This window comes from Carassius auratus, chromosome 16, assembly GCF_003368295.1.
Source record: "Carassius auratus strain Wakin chromosome 16, ASM336829v1, whole genome shotgun sequence".
Classification (NCBI taxonomy): domain Eukaryota; kingdom Metazoa; phylum Chordata; class Actinopteri; order Cypriniformes; family Cyprinidae; genus Carassius; species Carassius auratus.
In genome coordinates, this window is record NC_039258.1 from 1,835,897 (window position 1) to 1,848,471 (window position 12,575).

General features: G+C 34.6%; 1 protein-coding gene across 1 annotated transcript in view; it reads right to left on the reverse strand.

Moving 5' to 3' along the window:
* LOC113115704 (thrombospondin type-1 domain-containing protein 7A-like) overlaps positions 1-12,575 on the reverse strand; it is a 114,094-nt gene that overhangs the window by 42,445 nt on the left and 59,074 nt on the right. Inside the window, exons 5-8 of the mRNA XM_026283256.1 lie at positions 11,889-12,070; positions 8,433-8,501; positions 5,690-5,845; positions 3,810-4,013 (exon numbers count right to left, since the gene is read on the reverse strand). Of these exons, the coding sequence (XP_026139041.1) occupies positions 3,810-4,013; positions 5,690-5,845; positions 8,433-8,501; positions 11,889-12,070 (611 nt within the window). The remainder of the gene's footprint in view (positions 1-3,809; positions 4,014-5,689; positions 5,846-8,432; positions 8,502-11,888; positions 12,071-12,575) is intronic.

Sequence of the window (12,575 nt, forward strand, 5' to 3'; positions counted from 1 at the left end):
AACCACTCTGTTGCCCTAATCTGAAATGGTGCCATCCTAAAAACAGTAGAAAGCAATCAAACAGATGGTTCTGAAGGACAGGCAAAAACAAAACATGTGCAATTGTTATCAGCGTGTCCGTGTTTGGCAGCGTTCATCACCACGCACAGCCTCTCTCAAGGGTTTTCATCACATCTTTTACTTTGAGCCAAATCTGATGAGTATCAGCTTGTGTTTTGGCTGTAGCTCAGTGACACGCTGTAAAGAAAAAAAACACACACACTCTCTGCTTGAACACTGAGCCACAAACACCCAATAAATATTTCCATCAAAAGCAGGGACATTCCAAGTTTTCCTTGTAGCAGACAGCGATACAGTATTTACATCGATCTGTGTCAGAACCGTGGCCATTTGTGAAGCAATATTGTACGCGTCACTTGCCGAGACAGTCAGAGTGAAGCAGATGCCAAGTCTGGCTGTAAAAAACAACTAGCAGATCAATTTTAATCAGTGTGTGATGAAATCAATCTGCCAAAGCGTACGGCTACAGAGAGGCAGGTCATGGCAAGACGGGGGGCATTCGATTGCTCACACAGCAGATGCTAGAGAACATTATTGCACGTTATTATTATTTCATAGACGTCATATCACACGGCCACACAGCAGACTGTGAGTAACAGTGATCACGTGACAGAGGGATTTCTCGAAAACAGCAGATGTTTCCTTGGAGAGGCTGTGATGGTTTATCATTTTCAGACTTAATGTGGCAAAAGTTTCATCTGCAGTTTCTGGAAGCTTCCACTGTTATTAGCTTCAAACATTCATTACGATATTTTTAGATGAGTCTGACATAAAAACAAGCTCTTTTTACCAGCTTGCTTTGACACTAAGGGTTTGCAAGTTACCAGGTTGCTAAAACTGAATTTAGATCAGGGGTGCCCAAAGTCGGTCCTGGAGGGCCAATGTCCTCCAGAGTTTAGCTCCATCCTGCCTCAACACGCCTGCCTGGAGGTTTGTAGTCTGCCTAAGAGCTTGATTAGCAGGTTCAGGTGTGTGTAATTGGGGATGGATCTAAACTCCAGCACCCCTGCTTTAGAGTAAGAATTAATGAATTATCCAAATTTTCCCAGATTAGAAACATTGACTATTTGAAAGACACTGAATATATTGAGTTATGTCTATTGCTTTGGCAATCAGCTATTGCAAATAAACCTGCTTTATTTGCAATACTGGTTAACTGGTTACATTAGTCAGACACTTCATGGCCAGAGAAAACTGAGATTTTATGCACTTTTAAATATGAAAACTGTCCATCAAACATTATTTTTTGTTCCCCCACATTTCTGAGTTTTTCCAGATCAATTGCATAAAAATAATACAAGAAGCTGTCAACTTGGATTATTTAGCAGGACTAACAAGGTGTTTTAGACTTGAGAAACAGGGGTGTCAAGTTGTCAGAAGTGTCAGAACACTGTGACCCTGTGTCTGTCAAAACATTGCTCTGTTTGCTTTAGCATCCTGACACAGCAACTCTTACTCATCTGTTTACTCAGCCAGAGGCAAACGGTGGGAAACCAGTCTGAAAACAGTCATTATTCTCTGTGGAGTCTATTCTGTGGTGCAGAAATTGCATACTGATGATTTGATTGATTTTTATAAAAATTATGATTTATGTTTTACTAACCTTACAAAGAAGCATTTTTAAATTTCATTCAGAAATTATATAAAAATAGAAAACATTTATCTTTTTTGAGTTGGACATTACCTACAGTTGTCATTCCATTTGATTCAGTGAGCTCTGAATCGATTCATCGACCAATTCAGACTCCTACATGTGATTCAAACTGATTTGATTCAACTGATCCATTAAAAACAACTAAACCAATCAAATCTGACAGCACATTATGAATTTCATGACATAAAATAATACAATATCAAAAAAAGTACTAGATCTTTCTCTCAAAACAAAAGCGGCCTCATTAAGAGTTTTTTTCATTTATTTATTTTTTTTGCATTAATTACATCAAGTTGTTTTAAAGTGTCAGTTTGCCGATATACATAGACTCCAGTTTAAAAGTTTGAGGTCAGTAAGTTTTTTTTTTTTCTTTGAAAGAAATAATTTTTTCATTCAGCAAGGACACATTCAATAGATAAAAAGTGAAACCAGAGGCATTTATCATGTTAAAAAAAGATTTATATTTCAAATAAATGCTGTTCATTTTAACTTTATATTCATCATTCATCCACAAAGATATTATGCAGCCAGTTCAAATCAGCATATTACATTTATTTCTGAAGGCCATCTGAAGTAATGTTGAAAACTCAGCTTTGATCACTTTATTAATCACTTTTGATTGATAAATTAAATATTACAATACGCTCCTTTAGTAAAAGTTACTTTAAACTGCAATAATATTTCACAATATCACTGTTGATATTTTTTAAATAAATCAAATAAATGCAGACTTGGTGCACAGAGATTTCTTTTTAAAAATATTTAACGAATCTTGGCAATTTTTTTTTTTTTTTATTGGCAGTGTATTTTCCTAAATAGCGCTGAAGAAAGGCATCTCATCAACATGCTGCTGCTGAAGAGGCTGATTTACGAGCAAGTGCAATCTTTAGCTGGTCAAATATACAAGTGTCTCTCCAGGCACGGCTGAGATTGTCTTTATTGAGTAGCTGAGCTGTAGGAGGACACGATCACCATTAGCAGCATGTTTACACTCCTCTGCTCTCTGCAGCATTAACCCTGTGAAGAGCTCCAGCTGAGAGGGAAAATGTTCCGGACACACCAGCTGAGACACAAGATACGGCTGCCCTCCGCCAGGATAGTGTTTGAATTCCCAGAGGCTAATTACCGGATTCAAAATCAATCCTGCTTTTTAAAGACATCCGCCACAGAAGCTGTCAGAACACAAGTGAGGATCTACTGGCCTGCATTTGCGCTATAATCATTTGGCAAGCTTTACGCAAGAGATTTTAGCATTTTTTGGAAAAAGACCACATGCTCCAGTTGCAGTTTTCTTAAGCCCTATTTGGATTGGACTAGTTTCCCCTGAAGAGGTTTCACAGACATACGTGACTGTAATCCAGTTTAAACATGATTCATGATGCATCAATATAAAGATCCCAGTCCCATCTGAATCAACAAATGATAGACGTCATATTTTAACAACTGTAACTCAAACGTTGTTTAGGAAAGTAATCTCATCCGAATAGTGCTTTAGTGCACAGTAAAAAAGAAAAAAAAAGAAAAAGGCAGTCAAATTTACTTAAAAAAATAGCAGCGGCATGAAAAATAAAGCGAGCAACATTTTACGTTTTACAGACTGAAATTTACAGTAAAACAATAAATAAACAAAAAAACAAATAGGACTATAATAAATGAATAGGATTATATTAAGTAAACATTTGTTTAAATAAAATAAAAATTTTATTAAAATAAAAAATAACAAAATAAAATAAATAAAATTGATTGTGCTAACGTACTGATGCACATAACTGAAAAAATAAGAAGAAACAATTATTCAAATGAAAAACCATAAAATTTGAAAATGTTTACATTTTTTACATGAAAAAAATGTAATTTACAATTACGTTTTTTTTTCAATGTTATCTGTTAAATGTAAAATACTATTAAATGCACTATTTTTTTTTTTTTTTTTTTATCTTGAAATGACATTCATGGTCCCATTAGATCTATAACAGTTTTTACAGTAAGGTAGCCAGCTGGTTTGTACTGTAGCATTTTACAGTTTTTTCTTACTGTTAAAACTACAAATATAATAGTATTTCCAGTGTAAACCGGACTGAGATGTGTTTAATACCTTGGCTGTTGATGCAGCGGACCTGTGGAGTCTGTGTTCCCTCTCCACAGTCCATGTCTTCCTCTGGGATACACTCCTCTAGTTTGACCAGCTGCCAGCTAAAACAGCTGGGATCATCACACGGGATGGCCTCCACCAGATGAGGACAGTTTCCCTCACCACCCGTGGGGTAATTAGTGATTGTGCGTCGTCTGAACTTGAAACCTGCAAATAAACATGACACAAAAGGGCTATTAGTTGTCTCTATAACAACCTCTGTGAGTCCCAGTTAAAAATGCCACTGGATTAGAACAAAATATCAGTGACATCACTTTTGTCATTTTTAAATGACATTTTACCCAATTACTTTTAACCAACTTGTCCTGGGGTGATTTTTGGTGGATGTGTGACCTTTCATTGAATTTATTATTTTATAGATTTTTTCAATGGATCTCACACAACCCTCAAGAACAGGTCCAATTCACATTTCAGTCCAAAAGGAAAGCAAAGAAATGGTTTTCATATATATATTCATATATATATATATTAGGGGTGTAACGGTACGCAAAAATCACGGTTCGGTACGTACCTCGGTTTTAAAATCACGGTTCGGTTCATTTTCGGTACAGTAAGGGAAAGAAATGCAAACATTAAACTGCAGGTTGTTTATTACTATAAATTTCTTTTAACAATTTGTTTACACTTTTTTTTTTTTAACTTTTTTCAATAAAATATGTATAAAATTAAAAAAGAATAAGAAATAAAATACTGCTGCAAAGTTCTCCACTAAATAAAATACTCTCAGTCTCAAACCAATATCATATAATAAAATATACTGAAAAATATAAATAAATAACTATGATTAAAGTGCAGCATTGCCAATACCAGATTGTAGGTCTGCTCATATTTAAAATATATATAACTTTTCCAAAGTGTAAAGTGCAGCATGAACAGTTTCAGTTTTTAGACCTGCTCAGATTTCGTAATTGCGTTGGACCGATCGGAATTAAGAGCAAAGGTCTGTTTAAATGCAGACAGGAGCTGTGTTTGAATAACAATCGTTTTTTTCCTAGTTGTAGTGATGTTCACACTCGCGTGATGCCTTTTGAAAACCTTAGGCCGGTGACACACTGGCATATTGCACCTGTCAAACATAGTTTATTTTGCCGTCAATACTGTTGACGGTGTCCTTTATCAGTAGGCTTTATATTTATGCTCAACATGAAGTATAGATATTGTTGTCGTGAAGACAAGATCCTGGTCTGTGGACGGACTATCTCTATGTTACCTACAGTAGCAGCAGCGCGCCAGTGCCGCGTCAGACACGATTCTGGTGTGTAAAGACACGGAAAACGCGAAGCAGCTGTCACGCAACTGACACACAGCAGAAACGCCACGCTCCTGACACACAGCCAGTGTGTCACCGGCCTAAGAGGCTGCAGGGCGGGATTTGTGCTGAACGCGGAGACTTCCGCCACTTAATATGTTCGTTTGGAAACATGAAAATGTACCTATGTTCCGCACACAAAATATTGCATTCGGTACACACATGCACCGTACCGAAAGCCCTGTACCGAAACGGTCCGGTACAAATACACGTACCGTTTCACCCCTAATATATATATATATGTGTGTGTGTGTGTACAAATATCTAGGTTATAATATATAATACATAATATAATCAATGTAGAGTAGAGAAATATTAAGTCATCTTTAAAATACGATTTCAGTTGATATGCCATTATGCAGCATCTTGGAGAAATTATTTACGATGGTGGTTAAATCAAAAGGAAATATTCTACTCTGGCTGTAAAACAGCTCTATGCCTCAGTAAAATATTGTGTCTCAGTATTTGACACTTCCTTCTCAGTGAATATATTATTGGTTTATATTATTTTTACCTTTCTTCACCACCCGTTCATCGCAATTCTCAAAGGTGCAGGGCCCCCAGGCACCCCACGGGGACACTTCACACTCCACAGGGCACGGGATGTGACACAGCTGCGTGGTACTCGGAGTCGTTCCCTTGCAGAGCCGAATGTCTATGGGTCGTGATGCTACAATGCAAACACACGCATTAAAAGACTGAAGCAAGACTCCCACGTGAGCACCACACATGATGGACAATTAGCTTTATGTAACTGCAGGAAACAACAAATGGCAACATTAAACACGCTCTGAAGAATCCTGATGCCCTTTTGCATCACCGCAAAGGAAAAAACAGAATCTCCTGAGATTTCAGCATAATTTGAATGCACATCCTCAGCCCGATGTTGGTTTATTAAATACTTGGACTAATAAGTTCCCAGTTATAAAGAATCTAAAATACAACATATAATGAAATAAAATGACGAAAAACTGTATACATTAAAATAATAGGCATAAAAAAAAAGATGTATAAAATTAAGGCAAAATTGTTGTGTTTCGTTACTGGTAAATTTTGGAACTTTTTTTAAAACATGTTTTTTTTTTTCAGTAGAAAACATCCAAAATGAATTGACATACATTAAATACTTTTTTTTCTTTCTTTTTTTGTGCTTATTTTACTGCAATTTATATGGCAGTTTTATTTACAGTACTTATCTTTAAAGTTTGATTTTTTAAATTGTTTTATATATATATATATATATATATATATATATATATATATATATATATAAACATTTTAAGAAATCTCCACTTTCGATAACACTTAATCCCCCCAAAAATGGTCGAAATTATTATTATTATTTTTTGGTTATTGACAGTATTTTCTAATATATAGAGTTACAAAAAATGTTTGCGATGCCTAAATGTCGTAAAGTATGGTGATATCTATTAGGTGAATTAGTACACTGTTTACCTGGAATACAATACAATACAATAAAATACCAATTGTGAAATCTATGAATTACTCCTGTCCTCCTATAAGTCCTGTCATAAGAATAGTCCTCAGATGAGTGTAGAAAATGCCTATGGAAAAGTCTATGGATCCCGTCTGGGCCCAGCATGTGTGAAACTGAGATCTTTTTTCCCCTGGAACTATAAAATACTAAATTCAAAAACACAAACAAAAAGCAGTGCATTAATGTTTTAACACAGGATTTTGCTGTCGGCTTGATGGGTGACAGGTGACATGACTGCTGCGTTTGCATCAAAGCGAGGTAAACTCTTCTCGTGGAGCTCTCCATGCTGATATGTGGTGAGTTCTGCTCTCTAGAGATTTCCAAAACAAAATGCTCTCCACATGCACAGAAGACTAACTGTGCCAAAAAAAAAAAAAAAATTTGATTGAACTCTGGAAATGGGCACGGGAATGACAGTTCACCTCGTTCAACTCTTCTAGCGCCGCATGTTCCCCAAATTAATGGAGAGACAGATTTCAGTGTAATGCACCATCATCTAAGTTAACATAATACAGCACAGGTTGTCCTTGTTTACGTGCCAGATGGTCTAGACCTTCTGCGAAAACTTTCTGTCTAATAAAAGTTTGCGGTGTGTGCCTGCCTTGACAAACCCAGGCGGACAGACTTGGCTTCAAACATGAGAATGAGCTGGTGCTCAGAAACAGATCAGAAACCTAACGTGGCCCTGCTATTTATTCATTTACTCTACCTGTCAAAACTTTATTGTGTATGTTATCCTCACTAAAGCGGAATGATTTTAAAATAAAAAAATAGAGTAAAAACAGTAATATTTTTAAATCACTTTACAATTTTCTATAAGAAAATATTTTAAAATAATTTATTCTTTTGAGTGCAAGGCTGAATTGTTCAACAGAATTGTAATTTTTTATTAGGTTTTTAATTCATAAGGTCTTGCCCATCAGACAATTCTTATTATCAAAGCTAAAAGCCTGCTTCTTAATATTTCTGGATGAATAGAAAGTTGTAAAAGTTTTAAAGAACAGTATTTATTTGAAAATGCATATAAGTTCAATTGTATACAGTATACTTTACTTATTGAATACTTATCGATTTGCTCCATGTTAAAGACTTCATGAAATAAAAGGCAGAGGGGTCTAGTTTAAAAGGCCCTAATGAAGCAAATACAAACAAAATGCTTCTTTATTTCTTTTGAGGACGAGTGTAAAGTAAGGAGCTGTCAGAATGACTGTCAGTGTCAATCAATCTCTGTCAGTTGTCTGATGTGTGAGTGTTGCATCAGTATGTACCCTGGTAATGAGCTCTCCACGGACACAAACACTTATACAGAGAGTAAACAGACTAAGCAAACAAAGAATGTAAACATGCTTTAGGCAAAGAGATTTGATCAAACAAAGACCATTATGTCAGACTTAAAAGAGAAAGAGAATAAAAAAAAAAAAAAAAACATGATAGAATTAAATTGAATACTTTAATACAATTAATAAAACACATAAAATATGAAATATATTAAATATAATTGTTAAAAACTAATAAAATTATCAAATCAAATATCAAATAAATATAAAATAATCAAATGAAATAAAATTAAGATTATAAAATTACAGAATTAAAATGAATACAATATAACATAACTAAATATAGTATATATTAAAAATTATAAGTTAAAATGTAAAAAAACACAATAAAATAACAGCTTCTCTTTCGAAGATATGTTGGTGTATTTACGTTGAGGTGAAAGATTCCCAAAATATTCCTTTTAAGGGGTTAAGCATCTTACCTGAGATCTCATAGCTGATAGACAGGAGGGGAGGGACACTAGGCATCTGGCCGTTGGATGACTGACCTTCTACGAAGCACACAAACTACTGCTAGTAAACATCGTTCAAGGGAAAATTCAGATACAGTCACTATGAGCTCTATACTGTGACTACTTCGACAAAATTACAGCTTTAAGGGGTTAACGCAGGGCATAAACTGGTTAGCTTTAACTATCCTGAACTGTGATGTCAAAAGCAGCAGGCAAGGGAAAATATAACCATTCAACCTTTAAAGAGTCCTTCACAAAATGAAATAAAATGATATCCGTTTAATCACAATGCACAGGCACTCTTGATGTAAAATCATTTCCTGTCATTCTGATGGACTGGGTTGTAAATTTGCCGTCATGCTCTACTCTTACCTGTCAGTAAAATATGAAATACCTTTGTTTCTCTCCTTATATTCTTACTCACACCTCTCGCAGTCTACTTTAACATTTTATTTTCTAATTTTTCTTTACCCAATGCAATAGGCCAGACAACTTAATTCTATATCTGTCAAAACAACACAAAGCATTTTGAATTATCTGACAATGTTTTTACAATTTGGTAAGTGACAGAAAAAATGTTCAGTTAATGCAACCTCTGGTTATATCATTTACCAGCAGGGCCAAACTGCTCATGATAACCAGCCAAACCCATTGGTTTGTAAAGCCATAAATGAATCGCATCTGTCACATTCGCTTCTCCTATAAAGCAGTCATTTGTTTCATAGTAGACTCCAAATATAGCTCTGTCCAATCGAATGTCATGGCAGTTTATTCAGTGTACATCGCCTTCATTGACTTTCATTCAGACAGTAATGTGATAATGTGAGGTATAAGCTGGTTAGCTTTTACTTGCACCCAGATCTCAGCCAGTCAAAAGCCGCAGGATTCCTCCTACACTCTCAAAATCAAGCTTCTTCAATCGATTTTTGCAGCACTTCAGTAAAGAAATCTCTTCAAGAATCATGGTCATTTTCTGCATCATATGGAACTCAAGGATTCGCTATAAGGGACTATATTAAACTTAAAGATTCTCTAACAGCATCAAATGGGCTTTGAAATTATTATCTTATGGAATCTAATGGAACTTATAAATATTCACTTACAGCATCATAAGGAATTTACAATGATTCTCCTATATATCAAAGGGAAATTAAATAATCTTAAATAACCTTAAGGCATCATTTGAAGTTTATACGGAGTGTTTTATGAAATTAAATGGAACTCATAAAGATTATGGAGTCATGAAATTTACAGTAGAAAGTTTCTGTTATAGAATTATTTATAGTATTAAACTTAAACATGGAGCCAAATTTAACTTATAGATTGATTTGTGGAATATGATATGAAACTTACAAAGATTCTCTTGTGGATTCAAATGGAATATATGAAGATTCTATTAGGGAATCAAATTACATTTATAAAGATTCGCTCATGACTTCATATGAAACTTATATTCTCCTATGGAATCAAATAAAAATGATAAAGATTTGCTTTTGATTATGACATCATATGAAACTTTTAAAAAGTGTTTTATGGAATCATATGGAACTTTGAATTTTTTTTTATTTTAGAATCAAATAGAAATGACACAGATTCACTTACGGCATCATATGAAACTTATAAAGATTCTCTTATGAAATCAATTGGGAATGATAAAGATTTTCCGAAGGCTTAATTGGAAACCTAATAAGACTATTTTTTGGAACAAATGGAACATTCAGAATTGCTTATGACATCATATTTAATATTTAAAGGCTCCTATATAGAATCAAATTGGAAGTTCTCCTACGTCATCAAATCCTTTTGGAAACACTTGGTTTTGAGACAGTGAAGCCAGCTGAGGGAAATATCGTTCTGTTTGTGCTGTGAGTGTTGTGTTCTTAGAAGGAAATGTAAATGAGCATCACTTCCAGAAAGATTTGATGAAGGTTTCATCACATCAAAGAATCTTGAAGCTGACAACATCCTCCCAGGGCGAGAACATCACGACTCCATCAGTTGACTATTTTTCTCTTTAACTTTCTGCACTGTCTGCGTTCATGTATCTGCTGTTGGCAGAGCAGATTAGCCCCCAGTGAAGCGAGTCGTCTCCTGCACCACGCTGATAAGGACACAGATTTCCCAGCATACGCAGCTCCACCAGTGGTCTGTTCTAATAGTGCTTCTTTAACTGGAGCTTTTCATGCAGTCAGCGCTCATCTGCTCTAATGTACGGAGACATGTGCGTTACGATAAGTTTCAGTGTGCTCACCCTAAAGTTCTGAGCATCAAAAGAGCAAGCAGGAGGGAGAAAGATAAAAAAAGAAGGTATTTTCCATGAAGACGGGTGGGCCATTAATTGAGAAATGTTGTGTGTGTGTGTGTAGCATGCAAAGAAATGCTGATGCAATATATACAGTAGAGTACGAAATTTGTTTTAAGAGATGGACAAGGAAAAAGCTAGGAAAGAGGAGAAGCATGACGAATAGATCCAAGTATTTTAGGATTTACATTGTTCTGAGAGGTACAAAATTATTTAGCAAAGCAACATATAAATCACAAAATGTTATTTTATTATAATAGATACTTTGTAATAAATAAATAATTGATTCAATGTCTTTTCTCATAATAAACTGTTTTCAATTTCAGCATCACATGGAACTCTTCAATGGCATTATATTAAACTTAAGGTTTCTCTTATGGAGTCCTATGAAACAAATATTTGATTATGGCATGTTAAGGAACAAAGATTTTGTCATCATATCAAATGGAAACAGTAAAGATTTGTTTAGTGAATTAAATGGAATTTAAAAAGATTATATTATAGAATCAGCTTGAACTTATAAAGATTCACTTACAGTATCATACGAAACTCAAAGACTTTTGTAGAATCATATGAATCAAAGATTCCCTCTTAGCATCAAAAAGAACTATAAAGTTTATAGTTTATATATAAATATATATATATATATATATATATATATATATATATATATATATATATATATATATATATATATATATATATATATATAAGTTTATTTATTTAAATATATAAGTTTATATATAAATATATTTATATTTTAGTTTTTTTTTATGGAACCAAATGGAATTGAAAAAGATTTGCTTCTGGCATCATATGAATTTTATTAATATTCTTTTAAGCAATCATGTGAAACTTAAAAAGATTTGGAGGAGTGAGTGAGTAAGTGAATGAGTGAGTGAGTGAATGAGTAAAATCAATCAATCAATCAATCAGTAATCTTTATCACAGCTCAGGATAGTCACTTTAGTGAAGGGTTTGGGACTGAATACATTTTTGTTGTGCTATCAGCCAATCATGTTTTTCAGGTGACTCGCTCAAAAGTTTGTCCAGAACTGAATGTCTATGTAAAAATGTCATACTTCTGATTACTATACACTACACTGTCAAGCTGATACCTGTACCTTGTTTGTCTTTGTTGTTATTGATGTAGCTGAGCAGTTCTGCGTTGGCTTGGGCGCAGTACACTTCTCTGCTCTGAACACCTCCGCCACACAAACCCGTCTGATTCCCTCGCCGCCGGTCCTGCTGGCTGAGCAGCGCGTCAACACGACACTCGCTCCATTCAGTGCTCCGCCAGGCATAACTGAAATCAACATCAAATACAGGCTATTATGTTCTAAACCTGTTCTTTGGATCAACAATACTGTTGTAATAAACCATAAGAAACATTTACAAACAACAATGTCATTCCATTTGGATTGTGTGTCACGGTCATGTAAATTTTCACATTAAAAATGATAAACCAAGAGTGTCCAAACAAAACAAACAATAAAATGGATCTTGGAAGATTTTGATAATAAATGTCTGATATCACAATAACTAAACTTAAATGCATTTTAATTCTTCTTGAAACTGCAATAAAGATAGCAGTTCAGTAGCCTGTTTACCTACAAATTCAGGAATTTATTTGGAAAATAAAAGCATTTTGACTGGCGGACGGAAGGATGGACAGATATACAAGTAGACATGCAGGTGGGTAGGTACATTCTTAGATAGAAGGATGAATAAGTGAATTGGTGAATGGATAGAAAGTTAGATAAGCAGTAGGATGGATGAATGGATAATAGAAAGGTGGATAAATTGATGGA